Consider the following 15,840-nt stretch of genomic DNA (forward strand, 5'->3'; position numbering starts at 1 on the left):
ACTTCAGAGGATGACCGGAATGTTGCGTGCAACCGTTCGAATCCCAATAGTCAAACACACGGCCGTAGAATGTTTTTCTCGGATTGAAAAAAATGTACCATAGAGGACAACTCAACATGCACACCTTCTAGAATAAATAAGGCATCTTTTGAATATTGGGTCTACAAACCCCGCGAGCGAAACGACAAATGTTTTGACTAAATTTCAAACTGGTTTTAATTTCCAAAAAATCAATAATTGTATTCATTATATCAACTATTATGTATTAATTTATAAGTGAATACAAATTAAAACATTTGAATTCCGGAGATTTTGGAAGTAGATTTTTCATTACAATTTTCAAAATTTTGAGTTTCGATTTTCTTTGAAGAATGAAACTGGAGTTAATTTTTCAAAAATAAAAAATAAAAAATAAAATGAAGTTTTTCCGAACGTGTTAATTCCGATCTGATGAGTTCGATTTTTTCCACCCCTACAAAATACCTCAACAAAATCTCACGAGATTTTCTTGTTACGGTTCTTCGTCATTCGTCTTAATAGTACATTATTAAATCGTTGAAGATAAGATATAATTAAATACATGTCACAAAATTCAAAAAATTGAGTGTATTGACAAAATTGTCCCTCGGATTCAGTACTATATTATTTTAGCATGCGTAAGTGCTTAGGTGTATTGCAAGGCCAATCAAACTTGAAAAATATATATGCATATTAAATAAATACATGGCTTGTGAGGCATATAATTTGATGCATCATCACTTATTTTAATGCTATACAAGACAACTATTTCTAAGATATTGCAACAAACAAAAATTGTTGTTTTAATGAATATGTGAGTTTTTCTTTTGCTCTCTTTTTGGTTAAATTAATGCCAACTCCTGAGGTAAAGGTCAAACTACGAGAAAAAAAACTCCATCATGTCTGGGTAATTTCAACTACCCCTCAACTATGAATCTTCTTAAATGTCTACCCTAATGGTGTCAAATTCAACATCATCTTTTAGATTCCATAAAATGTTCTTTATTGTATACTTGTGTTTGTGCAAAAATGTAGTTTTTGATGCACCACAATCTGATATCTTAAAATCAAAAAAAATGCATCTTATGATCATCTTGTTTCAAAATATGGAGCTCGAATGGGGTAAAATATATGGGTATAAAATGAAGAATATTCCCCATACTCTATAAGATTCCACTAAATTTGACACCGCAAAGATTGCCGTATAAGAAGATTCATAATTGGGACGGGTGGTTGTAATTGTCCAAATATGAGAGAGTTTTTCGTGATTTAACATTATCTCAGGGCTGGCAGTAATTTACCCATAATATTTAGATGAGCAAAATAAGAAAATACTATAAAATTAAATACGGGAAAAATACAGTTTTGGTCTCTCAAGTTTTCACTGATTTTATATTTGGTCCCATATGTTCACAAAAATACATTTGGTCCCTCATGTTTCAAAAATTTATCATTTTAAGTTATTTTTGTCAATTTTCCGTTAGTACTAACGGAATCAAACGTGTGCCCATCACTTCCTTAACTGGTGGAGTAGCGATAAATTGATGAAAATAATCAAAAGCGTTAAATTATTGAAACATGAGGGACCAAATATATTTTTTTGTGAACATGGGGACCAAATGTAAAATCGGTGCATATTTGAGGGATGAAACTGTAATTTTCCCAATTAAATACCTTGTAAAATCAAGTGAAAAAATAATTTCACACATGAAGAGAATCAACCATCAACAACATGAACACAATGAGAAAAATACAGGTTACATTTCTCAAGTTTGCACCGGTTCCATATATGATCTCTATGTTCACAAAAAATACATTTGATCACAATATTTAAAAAATTTAACATTGTAAGTCATTTCCGTCAATTATCCATTAAAACTAACGGAATCAAACGTGTACCCATCATTGTCGTAACTGACGGACTAATAATAAATTTAGGAAAATGACCAAAAATTTCAAATTATTGAAACATGAGGGACCAAATGTGTTTTTTGCGAACATAGGGAACCAAATGTAAAATCGTTACAAACTTGAGGGATGAAAACGGTAAATTTCCATTAACACAGTTATTATGCTTCATCTCCCCAAAAGTTAGTTAACCTTGATGATTTATCATATGATCCATAAACCACGAAAAGCTCCGATTGATTAGGCTAACTTATAACAGTGATCAGCTAATTAATTAATTAACACGCTATTTTTTGTTGTAACCCAGTTCGAGAGAAGCCACCATGGATTTATAAATCTCGAGAACAAGCCTGTTTTCGAACTCCGATCTCGAATACGCCATTGGAGCTGCTTCTCGAGCTTTAGGGATTCTTTTCGTGCCGAACACGTTGCCGGAGTTTGAGGTGCCAGCTGTCTCGGAGAGGCTGAGCATCATCTTCATGTACGCGTTCTTGAATCTGTACCACAGTTTCATGGGCGACGCCGCCGCCAGCCTCATCAGGCGGAGTTTCCGGCCGATTCTCAGCCGCCATGGACGCTTTCCTCCGCCGCCGCCGCCGCCGCTGCTGTTGCCTGTTCCGAATCTCGCGGTTTTCACGTTTCTTCTGTTTGTTGGGGAGATTCTGCTGTACCCAGCTTTTCTCCTCCACTGTCCTCTGAACGGTGTGATTTCCATTATTACACCTCTCTCTCTCTCTCTCTCTCTCTTGTGACTTGTCTGTAAATATAGTCTGTTTTTTCTGTGTGTGTGAGAGGAGGGAGATATATAAATATGACGAAATTCGAGGATAACTTTTGCAAGATTTATAAAGGACAAAATGCACTTTGGCCCCTATAAATTTCTGTTTTTCGCACTGTCCCCCCTAAAATTTAATAAATAGATATTTGCCATTTGAAATATTATATCGATTGCACTTTGCCGGATAAGCCAATTTTTTGAGGGCATTATGGAACAAAAATAACATTTTAAAAGGACAACGTGTAATAAAAATAACATTTAAAAGGGCAACATGCAACAAAAATACTCATTTCCGATGAATAATCCATCGGAAGTGTTAGAGAATATTATATTATAGAACTCTCCTAATATTCCATGGCCGACGACTGACTAGGTAACTAAATCCTAACTAATCTAGGTAACTCAATCATACTAGAATCCTAATATTACAAGACTTCCATAATATAATATTCTCTAACAGGAAGTTTGCTATTGGAATAATGTGCAACAAGAATAACATTTTGAAGGGAAACATTCACTATTAAAAATTCTGAGGGGTAAAGTACGAAATTTACAGGGGGTGCTGTGCAATTTACGTATTTATAAATGAGGAGATATTGTTGTAAAGTCAGCAAGTCAATAAAGTCGATTATAGAATTTAGTGATTATATGCTATTATATATATAATTTCTTATATTTAATTTCTTAAATTTATATTATTCATTGTGTTAACTTTCATCATAGAATTGTCAAATTTTGTATTTTGGATATTTGATATTCCAAAGGAGGATTAACCCAGGTAATATTAAAGAATTTAATAAAAAGTTAATTATTTTATCGAATTCTGAAACTTCCATAAAAAAGTAAAAAAGTAAAAGAAACAATATTATTAAGCGTAAAACTTTTCCTTATCGACCCAGGACAGCCATCAAGCAAGGTTCAATTATCAAGTTTATCATGGTTAATCTCTCCAACCAAACGAGGCAAAAGTAAAATAAGTCGTAATCAGTAAGTGGTGGTCAAGTTACGTTGGTCAAGATAATATTGTAGTCGGATGTAAAGAAATATTGGATTAGTGTTCTAGAAGAAAGTTAAATAAAATAAGTAAATAAATGAAAGCACCAAACTACCTACTATCTATCATAGAGTACAGTCAATTAATTTGTATTTTATTTTTAACCACAAAAATATTATAAGCAGTAATGGACACTATAGGGTGGATACAAGAGTACCATGGGCCTAATTGCCCTCAAAATAAAATTAAAAAAAAAAAAAAAAAATTGACCGTTGCTTGAACCGGCGATTCGAACTTCCAATTCGACCTTTTTTAAATGATTTTTTTCTAAAATATACTAAGAAAATTGAAAATCGTCTGAACCGATGGTTGACCAATACCCTAACCGGCTTCGTAACCGGTTATTGATCGGAATTAACCGACCCTTGACCCACCGGGTCCAACCCATAAACAAACGGGTCACAAGTCGTGGTGATGTCTAAGTCTAGCAAAGAGTCTAAAATATAACCAAAGACTTTTCCCATCCAGAATCAAATGACTAAGAAATTTTAGGTTCTTGACTGCACGTGCCGCTGAAATAATATGCCTGCCGTAACGGACTGTGAACATAATATGTAGCACAAAGACTTCAAACACGAGAAATGAAGAAAACAAAAGAATCGGCAGAATTATTTGAATCGTACGTCGCTTTCCACAGTATTTAAGCAATTGTCTACAATATATACAGTTAAACCTCTATAAATTAATACAGTTAGGACTAACAAAAATCTATTAATTTAATGAAATATTAAATGATAGAACTAATAATTTAGTAAGTTTTTACTGAGTCGAGACCAGAAGAAACTATTATTTAAGCGAGATAATTAATTTATCGAGGTTCAACTGTATAAGTAAAATAACTACTCGAGTAAAACCCATCATATATAATTCGTTTCAAAGTCGCCAAAAATCAATAATTTTTTTTTTTTACATTTGAGACACAAGAAAAATGTGCCAAACAAACAAGAAGGTACATACACTGTGCATTTCAACTGTCACACACACATATTCGCTAAACGCTAAACGCTAAAGCACCCGAAACCCTAGTTCAACCAATAGAATTAGGCGCGGGGCCCACTTGTCAACGAGAACCCTAATCCGGTGAGGTGGGAGTAACGAACCCATTCAGCAAACCAGCATCATCATCCATTGACATATCAACAATCTCGACTTTATGCGCGTTCAAATCCTCGTTCTCAATCCCTTTCAAACCCTCCAAAACTTCCACCATCGAGGGCCGCATTTCTCTCTCCTGCTGCAAGCACCGAAACGCCAATTCCGACACCAAAGTAACCATCCTCCTCAAATCACCGTTTTTCTCGAACCCGAGGCTTTTATCGACCAATTCATGCAAAGTCTGATTCTGAATCTTATTAACCGCCATATTAGCCAAATTAATATCGTGCCTGTGCCTGTCGGTATCCACCGCTCTAAGCGAAGATATAAGCTCGATTAATACAACTCCGAAGCTGTAAACGTCGCTTTTTTCGGTGAGTTTGTAGCATTGGTAGTACTCAGGGTCCACATAGCCAGGTGTACCTTGTGGGGCCGTTGAAACATGGGTGACGTCGTTCGGGAACAAACGCGACAGCCCGAAATCCGCAACCTTAACGTGAAAATTGTTGTCTAAAAGAATGTTGGTGGTTTTCACGTCTCGGTGGATTGTGTCCGATTTGTGGAGGAAGGAAAGTGCTTCGGCTGTTTCTATGGCGATTTTCAAACGAATGGGCCAAGATAGAAGGCCCGATTTGGCCCGTTTTCCGTGGAGGTGGTCGGCTACTGTGCCGTTGGATATGTACTCGTACACGAGGAGTAGCTCTCGGCTTCGTTTGGAAGTGCAGCCGTAGAGTTTGACGAGGTTTTGGTGGCGTAAGCGAGTTAGTATCTCGACTTCGTTCATGAATTGCTCCACGCGCTTGAAGTTGTTCTCGTATAACCGCTTTACGGCGATTTCACGGCCATCTGGCAGCACCCCTGTTTCAAAAAATTTAAAAAAAATGTATCATTTCTTTTTTGGATCGGAATGGGAAGTATATATAAAATTATTCGAAATTCAGATTTCCGATCCAGTTTAGTTTCGGAATAGTATTCCGAAAAATTTCCAATTTTTCAAAAAAAAGAAGTAAATTTTTTAATATTAATATGATGCCTTAATTAATTTATGTAAGAAATAAACACAATTTTATATATACTTTTATATTTTAAAATATTTAAATAATAGAATCAGATAAATGATATTTTCTTCAAAATCTTGAGATTTCCAAAATATTCTGAAAATATATAAGTAGCATGATTTCCTAAACTTAAAGAATCAGAATCAATTTTTAACTTCTCAAAAAAACTTGGAAATTTTTTCAAAATTGTTTTCCAATCCGATTTCCACCCCCGATATGCAAAAAAAAGAAGGGATTGTTGTATTCATACCATAATAAACGGTACCGAATCCACCATCTCCAAGTTCTCGAGAAGGATCGAAGTTGTTAGTAGCTTCTTCGAGTTCCGTGTAATTGAATAGCTGCGCACCGAAATAAGAACTTCCCCTACCAAGATCCGATACTGAAGAAGATGGATACGAAGGTATGCTATTCGTAAAATTCGGTGAAGGTGGGGCCAATAACCCTTTGCTCGACGGAGCCTTTTTCATTTCCTTGCTCAAAATGATTGCGGATTTCGAATCGACGTTTTTTTTGCTTCGTTGAATACAGTAGAAAACAAACCATCCGAAGAAAACACCGGCAAGAACTGCTCCAGTTACGGAAAGGGCTGAATATAGATACGGAGAGGATATATAAGTATTCGTTTAGTTTTCGAGCGTAATATGTTTGGAGAGAGAAAATCGACTTTTTATTTCAGTCGAATGAGATCTTACCAATGACTTGTGTTGGGTTTCTGCGGCCAGTTTCTGCAGCAAGCAACGTGATTAAAAAATCATTAGGCAAAATCGAATGATGGCGATACGAAAGAAATCAAGAAACAGAGAAATTAAATACATTGCCTAGAAAATGTAGAAATCAAAACTCGTAATCACTATCGCGGGTCTTTGTTTCTCTTGAACTATTTCTCTCAACCAGGAGTGGAAATTGAAATTATCTGATCGGAATTAGCACTTTCAATAAAAAAATATTTTATTCCCCAAGAAAAAGAAAAATTTGAGAGTCGGAATTTCAGAAGTTGGAACTAGGAAAATGTTCCAAAAATCGTAAATTTTCGGACTGGAATTGGCGCAATTTGGAATCTTATTCACCTCTAATAAAAATACATAATAATACTTATATTATGAGGCCCCGTTTGGTTGGCAAGATAAAATTAAATAGTCTAATGAAACCTAATTATTTTATTGGAGCTCGCAATGTCCAACAAAAAAAACACACTAGAAGGCAAGATAAGCCAAGATAAGGTAAGATAAGCCATGATTAAATAATTTTGGCGGATCGACCCGGCAATTTATTGGGATACCAAACATCAAATTAAGTCCAACTATTTAGTTAATCTTGGTAACAAAATGGGGGCTAAGTGTAATTGATGGATTAAAGCATGAACATATAGTGTCGTCTATATCCTACATCATTAGACATACAGTAGAACCTCGATAAATTATTAACCTCGCACAAATAATACTTTATTCTGGTCCCGACTCGGTGTAAACGTATTACATTATTAATTCGATAATTTAATATTCACTAAATTAATAGAATTTTGCCGGTACTCACTGTAGTCCCGACTGTATTAATTTATAGAGGTTTAATTGTAATTAAGAATCACGAAAAAAATACCTTCGAAAGGCGCCGGAGCAATCGGGCTACCTTCCGGTGGTAACGTTATAGTGAAAGTACAAGGCCTATCGCCGCAAATACAAACGGGTCGACCCAAACCCGAATCGAACCCGCATTGCCCACCCAATCTACTGCATTCGGAGCACAATCTCTCGTGCGGGACGGTGTAATTCACAGCGAAACCCTCCATTAACGCCTCCCGGAGACTCAGCCGCGACGCCGCCAGCGAATCTCCGGCGGACCTCAAAACGGGGACGCTGATATTCACGCTACAGTATATGATCCTCAAAATCGGGTCGCTGGGAACCGGCCCGATTAAATAATACGCGTCGGTGAAATTCAAACCGGTCGAATTGCAGGCGAAGAGATTGTGCGGCTCGATGCTGATTTCCGACGTGTTGCAGCCGTAGAATAGAGTTAGGGCTTCGTTTTGTGGGGCGGCGTAGGTGAAGAGGGTGTTGTTAAGGGCGGTGGTGGGGCGGAAATCGGAAGGGCAGGTGTTGTTGTAGAGATCGGTGCGGGAAAGCGTTAGGGATTTCCGAGTTTGGTTGAGTTGGAGAACTCGGTAGGTGAGTGAGTTGTGAGTGAACTCGGCGGTGGTGTTGTCGCGGCAGGTGAGGGAGAAGCCGGGGATGCCGCAGTGGGAGGGGCGGTCGCCGCCGGTGAAGGGGTAGGTGGCGTTGGTGATAGCGCCGCATGAGAAGGTGCGGTGGCAGTTGGGGTAGGTGGCGGTGGTAGTGGGTTGGGAGTACGCCGCCGTGAGGAGGGCGGCGGCGGCGGTGAGGAGGAGAATGAATTGCATTGGTGGGGTGATTGTGATAGAGTGAAGGGGCATGTTTTTTGGTTCATTGTTTGAAGGCTAAGAGAGATTGAAGGCTAAGCTTTTGAAAAGTTGAAGGGTGGTACAATTGAGAATTGTTTAATTCTTGAAACAGCAGCCTTTATTTGACTGTGTGAAAAATGTAGTATGTGATGAGTGGGGAAGATGGAAATCCTCGTCCTCATTAATTTAAGGACAAAATGCACTTTGCCCCTATAAATTTCTATTTTTCGCACTTTTCCCCCCTCCTAAAAAATTAAAAAAATGGAAATTCCCCCTTCGAAATATTATATTGATTGCACTTTGCTCTAAGCCAATTTTTGGAAGACATTGTGCAACAAAAATAACTTTTAAAGGGGCAATGTGCAAAACAAGTAACATTTTTAAGGGGCAACGTGCAATAAAAATAACATTTAAAGGGGCAATGTGCAATAAAAATCCTCAATTCCAAATCCATCGGACTATCGGGGCAATGTGCAACTAGAACATCATTTGGAAGGGGTACATTCACTTTTAAAAATTTTAAGGGGGTCAAATGCGAAAATTAGAAATTTACAGGCGGTGATGTCCAATTTGCCCTTAATTGAATTGTAATGATTAGGTTTTAAATAGATGAAAAACTCGAGTTCGAGTTTTTTTCCGAGTCGGCTCAGCTCGTTCACCAACCGTAGTCCACTGAAAGTGAGAGGGTGTGTGCACGGTTGAGTTTTTCATCGCCTACAAATTTGGACAAGAATATGTATGGACTTTGGGTTTCATGCCATTTTCGTGGCACTATGTATAGTCATATTATATTTTTGATATGATCAATTATTCGAGCTTATTCATGTTTGGCTTGATTAAAAGCTCGACTCGATTACAAATCAAAATCAAGTTCAAGCCCAAATTTTGAAGCTCGATAAAGATTGAAACAAGTTTGGAAAATCATATATCCCATCCAAATCGAAGCAATTCATTTATTCCTTAAACATAAATTCATATGATGGGAAATATCGAGAACGTCTTGTAGGGGATGATCTAGCGATTGGAGCAAGAGAAATTATGTCAAATAACTCAAGTTCGACTCTACTTGTCAAAAGTCGCTAAATTGAATTTATCACACATGGTTAGCCTTACTATGGTCAGTACTATGTATATCTTATTAATATTCAAAATGCTATATATATACCCTAAAGTCCTATTACTAGTTACTAGCTAGTAACATAAGGAAAGAAAGCCTCAACCAGAATGACATTATAATACATTGGGGCTTCGAACCTTGCTCCCATCGTTAGGCAGGGCCGGCTCTACTGCATAGGCAAGTTAGGCCTATGCCTAGCCCCCCCCCAAACTATCTGTAATATCTATAGGGCCCCCTAAATTATGTGTAATGATTAGCGTTTTTTTTGTATATTTTCATAAAACTAAACAAAAATATTTATATGAAAGCTAAATCATACAAAATATAACATAAGATCTAATAATTTTAATATTTGCAGTTCAAAAAATAAGAAAATACCAAAAAAATATTTAATTTTAAATTGAAAAATTATTATAAGGGCCCCCCAAAAAAATATTTGCCTAGGGCCCCATATGGGCTTGAGCCGACCCTGTCGTTAGGCTATCAAATAGATCTCGTTGCCCTGAAGTGAATCGAAAGTTTTTTTTTTATTTAAAATAAATAAATCAAAACTCCATTACAAGAAAAGAGAAAAGTAAAATTGGATATTGAATTGTTGAATGAACCCTACATATACATGCAATTCATACAAGTCGTTGTTCTTGCATATAAGTTTTGGCCTATGAGATGCTATATATGAAGATGGTTTTGTATCATCTACATAAATAACTACCAACTAAACACACGTATACAAGGGACTGTATATTATTATGTATAGATCAATAATGCATGATCATCGAGTGTAGCATCTATAAAATCATTAGTTCCTAACGTATTAATCAAGTATGTTAATTATCAAAAAAAATATATAAAAAAAATCAAGTATATTCAAGTCAAGTCCACCAAAGTTTCTTTCATTTTGGTGACAAATATAAATATATAATCAAGCCAAACTTGTCTTTCAATCACCCACAGTTGACTCTAAAATATGGAGTAATGTACTTGTCAAGAGTCAACGGCCAACTAATAAGCCATTGGGACACACGTTTTAACTTATCCACCTAATACTAATCAAAGACTGCATTCTACCTAACACCAAAATTTGAATGATCCCAATTCAGGCAAATGGGAAATTTTCAAAACCTTATGGTGTATTGTTTAATTAGATTAATCTTTTAATTTATAATACTCAAATTTCATATCAAATTTTCACCTAAATTGATCTTATAAGCAAATTTTGAGAGGCTTCTTGTTACATTTAAATTTGTAAGGGATATAAATAGCATATCAAATACATATAACATCTCTCTTATAATTCACATTTTCAAAAACTTTATTTCTCAACTGCACTTTTGGTTTCAAATAAACTCTCGCTTTAGAGAATTTTTATTTTATTTTATCGTATATATGAGTTTAGAGTTACAATGATGAATTAATTGTATTTTTTTCAATTTTACCCTTGTACTCTTAACTAATGAGATCTATTATGTACATTCTCTAAAATTCATGTTTATTATACTCGCGTGCCAAACCTTAAACGCCACTTACTACAAAACTGATCAAGGAACTTAGAAAACAAAAATTATTGCATCAAATTCAAAACTAGAAATTAAGAAAAAAAATAAAGAAAAAGTGGGAAGTATAAGTACCCGGAGGAGATGGTGGTGGGGAGGGTAGTGCCATGTTGGCAGGCGGCGAGGTTGCCATAGCCATGGTGCAAGAAGTATCAGAAACATACGGCGAGTTGGGGCAGTAACAAACTGTCTTATTATTCGCAAGATTGTATCCACACCGCCCATTTGACGCCGTACAATAACTGCACATTAATTGGCTACCGATTTTCCACCTCACCAAAAAACCCTGCCGCATTATCCGATCCAATTCCGTTATATTCGGAAGTTGTGTTGCTCCTTCAGGAGGCACAGGCGCTGGAACTATCACACTATTATTACACATTCCAGGGCCTTGGCTTCCACCCGTAATATATACCCCTTCGCCATTATTCCCACAAGGAATAGATGAATTAGAATCCTTGACAAAATTACCCCCAACATGTGGCGGAGGGCATCCGTACAAGAACGTGACATTCAGGTAAACAGCGGCAAAATCAAAGATCGAGTAGTCCAAGGTTGTGTTCTTCATTTCCGTGGGGCAGGCTTCATTCATTATATCCTCCCTGGCAATAGTCATTGTCTGTGTGGCTTGTGCTATTTCCAGGACACGGTATTTCATGCCCGATATTTCGATGTTGGTTATGTTGTTTTTACCACTATGGCATGTGAGGACGAAATTTGGGTGGCCGCAGTGTTCGGGGTCGGAGATTCCCCTGAAAGGGTATCCGATTTCGGTGATGTTTTCGCCACAGCTGAATGTTTTGTCGCAGCTCTGGTACATGTCTTCGGGCCCACTCAATCCATTTCGGGCTTGGAGAATAATCAAGAATTTGATGGCGAGTACGAGATGGAGGAATGAGAAGATGAAGGGGCTTTTTTTTAGGGTATTCATTTAATTTTGGAGAGAGAAAATCAAAATGATGGTGTGAGGGTGCATTGTGTGTAGAAGATTTTTAAGGATATAGTTTGGCTTGGTCACAGTGGTTGAAGAGAGGGCTTTGATGAAGATAATATAACTACAATTTGATTTTTTTTTTGCTAATTCTTCGAAGCTGGCACGTAATTTTCATGACAGCGATATAGAAAATGGAGAAACTTTCTCAAGAAAATTATTCGTTGACTTTATATTATTATATTGACTTCACAATTAAAATTATTGACGTTGGATTGTAGACTAGTGTGTCTGGTTCGATTGGCAAGATATATATAAGTATATATATATATGCGATAGTATACAAATTAAAAATCAAATAAAATAGCACGTACTTGAATGCTTGACCTAAGAGAAAGTACAATATACAATTGAGAAAAAAATATACTTTCCACCCCTCAAGTTTGCACCAATTTCACATTTGGTTCCTCATGTTCACAGAAAACATATTTGGTCCCGCATGTTTCAATAATTTAACACTTATGGTCATTTCCGTCATTTTACTGTTAACCCGCAGTGACGGGCAGATGCTTGATTCCGTTAGTAATAACGGAAAATTGAAGGAAATGACTAAAACTGTTCAATATTTGAAACATGAGGGACTAGATGTGCTTTTTGTAAACATGAGGGACCAAATGTGGAATAAGTGCAAAATTGAGGGATGAAAAGTGTATCTTTCCCATATACAATTTAATGAGTAAACCTAAGGGTGTTCATTCGGTAAAACCGTACCGAACTGTACGGGAATTTCGGTAATTAAAAAATTTGTACTGTTTACCGAATTGAATATTCGGTTCGGTACGGTTTAGCATATAGATCCGTAAATAGATTTTTATGTATAGCCACTTCAGTCGTGCTCATACCACTCCATATTTGAGACTTGGAGATAACCATCGATCCAGTGCAGGAAGAAGCGAGTGAGCAGCATATGATCCAATATCGGACCTGGCGAATATCTGTATCTCAATCCCGGGATTCCAATCCAAATTATGCATTTAGTGATCACACTCGATTTCTTGATTCGCTTGGAGAGAGTAGAGAGTCAAGGTTTGTTGGCAATTAATTCTTGAATTTGACATTCAAATTTCAATAATCGACCTAAAAACAAAAAGTGATTATCAATAGAGGCTAATTTGTAAATAATATAAAAATTATCAATGTATAAGTATTTTACAATTTGCTATGCTTAGAGGATTTAAAATAAAAGAAAAAAAATAAATATAAGTTAAATATTTCGCTATTCGGTACGGTACAATATACCGGACATCAATACCGTATACCGTGCCGAATATCAGAATTCCAAAAAAAAAAAAAAACGATACCAAATACCAAACCAAATTTCCGGTTCAGTATTTGGCATGTACCGAATTTTTGGTTCGCTCAGTTTATCGAGTGCGTGAAAACCCCTGAGTAAACCAAAATAAAGGATCCGTTCTATCCATTTTTTTAGTGAATCACCTAATTATTATTGAATTCATTATAGCTTATCTTCAAACTAAATGAGACCCAAGCAAAACTTGAATATATGAATATTTATCATGTCGATAAGATTTTACACCCGTTGAAGTATACATAATGATTTGACACCAAAATCTATGCAAGTAACTATCCACTAAACCCATATTTACATGGGCATATGTGTTATTATGTGCATAATCACCTTGTATATTTGTTGGGGCTAAATACCTAACACGCAAGTGCACGTATCGCAAACAAGTAGTAAAAGTGGACTCGTGAGAGTCGGATGTCGATCCCACAGGGAATACTCAAATTATCTAATCCTAAGTACCAAATTCTAACAACTATGATTTTTATCCAGCTTACGCAAGTTTGTCGAATTAAATCAATTAAACAATTAAACTAATTAAGAAAGCAAAGAATCACGAGAAAATATCAATATAAAACGGATCTAGGATTTTATCTTCCCCCTATGCAAGAATTGCTCACCCAAAACCCCTCAATTATGAAATATATGATTCATGATTATTAACCCGAGACACTAATTTACTCATAACCCGCTGTCGCGTGTATTATGAGTCTATTATTCATAAACGGTTCACTATATGTCTATGCAAACAAATTATGAATAAATCATTAACTAACAAGTCTCGTAAATGGCTACCTAAGGTGATATCTGTATGTCTACGACACCACATGCAATTGACACACTCATCCGGTGAAAACTACTCGAAGGCTCTTTTACTTACCGTCTAATTATCAAAATAGCTCTGTCGAGTCAATCCCAATAATCACAGATAAAACACATAAATTGATCAAGTTCATGCACTCACAATCATAACAAGTAGAAGAAATAATCATAAAATCATAATTGCATAATCTCAAGAAAACGGGTTCACCATCCCCACATAGGGTTCCAACTAAATCCTAGATTAAAAACTTAGCTACTCATATTCTCTACGAAAAACATAATAAAAATATAAAAAGACATAGATTAAGAAAAGATAGATAAAACAAGATTTGTGATGAAGATTTGTCAATTCTCCGTCTTCGATTCTTCGTTCTCTCGCTCCTCTCGCTCCAAGGTTGTGTCAAAAGTCCTTTAATTCGTGCTTGGTTTGCCCTTAAATAGATGTCCCAACTTGGTAGAAAAATTTAGGTTTCCTTGTGTGATTAAAAGTCCAAAATTGTCTCCAGCGTGTTTTGGCACGGCCACGCGAGAATCAATGCAATTCTCACACGGCCGCGCGAGAATCGCCGAAACCTTCTGCCCAACTTCTGCAATTGGCGCGGCCGCGCCAAAAATAGGCTAAATTTGGCACGGCCGCGCGGACCACTTTTCAGCCAATTTTCATCATATTTTGTTTTCTTCCGTTTTTACCCGTTTTTGACATTTTTTGGCTCGTTTCGTCCCTCGAACTTCCAAATCGTCAAGTTGTACCTAAAATACAATAAACCACTCATTAAGCATCATTAAATCAATAAAAGTATACAAAAATCCTCGTAAGAATGTATACATTGAGTGTAGAATATACACTCAACAATATTTTACCTGTTGTAGCATCTAAAAAACCAATTTATCATGCTCAGTCCAAATCATTTTTTTTCAGATTGAGGAATAATATTTTACGCGGATCGACATTCTTACTCCTTTAAGGGTAAATAAAATTAAATATGGCATTGATCAAGCATTCTTACTCCTTTGTAGCATCTAAAAAAACCAATTTATCATGCTAGAATAAATAAATCAACATGCCATTGATCAAGCTATATATAGGGCGGCTCGCATGGGTATATCTCAACTGGTTTCGGGGCTGGTAAGTTGGTACAAGGTCCTAGGATCGAATCCGGACAGACGCAGTGTGGGAATTTCAACTTCAATGAGAGTTGGTTCTTTGTGGGCACCAGGTCCGGGTCCGCTATTCTAACGGGCTGTTGAGTGATCATGATTTACATTCATCTATTAAATACTTATAGGGCCAAGGGGTGGGGGCCCTGGGGACGAGGGATTTTGTCTTTTATGATACAAGCTATATATACGGCGTCCTAGATCAAACAAATATAAATAGATGAAATTTGCAATTTTATAAAATTAATAAATAAATAAATAAAATAAAAAGGAAGTAAATTACATTATATTAAGTGGGAGTTTATACATCGTTAGAGGGTGACCACTTCCCCATAATTAAAATGGTAGTTTATTTCAGGTTATTGAGATGCTACACCTGATGAAATATGTCGGTTGATTATTAATCATCGGTGTGGTTCAAAATAACTCTTCACTAAGTACACATACATATATCTGTGTGTGATGATGTGCAGATCAACGGTTAATAATCACCCGAAGTATTTCATCGGATGTAGCATAAAATAAACGGTTTGTTCTACCTAATCATAATATATTTTAAT

General features: G+C 36.3%; 2 protein-coding genes across 2 annotated transcripts; both read right to left on the bottom strand.

Annotated features, from left to right (window-relative positions):
* Positions 1–2,212: 2,212 nt before the first annotated feature.
* Positions 2,213–2,641, bottom strand: LOC105953437 (uncharacterized). The gene has a single exon (XM_012977098.2). The coding sequence runs from the start codon at positions 2,639–2,641 to the stop codon at positions 2,213–2,215; it is 429 nt and encodes a 142-aa protein (XP_012832552.2).
* A 1,960-nt stretch (positions 2,642–4,601) lies between these two features.
* LOC105953462 (LEAF RUST 10 DISEASE-RESISTANCE LOCUS RECEPTOR-LIKE PROTEIN KINASE-like 1.4) lies at positions 4,602–12,060 on the bottom strand. Its single transcript, XM_088826807.1, has 5 exons — positions 11,062–12,060; positions 7,511–8,369; positions 6,607–6,639; positions 6,162–6,500; positions 4,602–5,711 (listed from the first exon to the last, which is right to left on the bottom strand). Exons 1-5 carry the CDS (start codon positions 11,932–11,934, stop codon positions 4,831–4,833), a joined length of 2,985 nt encoding a protein of 994 aa, XP_088682933.1. The 5' UTR covers positions 11,935–12,060; the 3' UTR covers positions 4,602–4,830.
* Between the last annotated feature and the right edge of the window lie 3,780 nt (positions 12,061–15,840).

Source organism: Erythranthe guttata, chromosome 12, assembly GCF_056151865.1.
Source record: "Erythranthe guttata isolate IM_541 chromosome 12, IM_541, whole genome shotgun sequence".
NCBI lineage: Eukaryota > Viridiplantae > Streptophyta > Magnoliopsida > Lamiales > Phrymaceae > Erythranthe > Erythranthe guttata.

Coding starts and splice junctions, on each gene's coding strand:
- LOC105953462 (XM_088826807.1), bottom strand. CDS start 11,934: ATGAATACCCTAAAAAAAAGCCCCTTCATCTTCTCATTCCTCCATCTC. Junction 8,370..11,061: donor CGGGTACTTATACTTCCCAC/TTTTTCTTTATT, acceptor AATCTCTCTTAG/CCTTCAAACAATGAACCAAA. Junction 5,712..6,161: donor ATTCGGTACCGTTTATTATG/GTATGAATACAA, acceptor TTTTTGAAACAG/GGGTGCTGCCAGATGGCCGT.
- LOC105953437 (XM_012977098.2), bottom strand. CDS start 2,641: ATGGAAATCACACCGTTCAGAGGACAGTGGAGGAGAAAAGCTGGGTAC.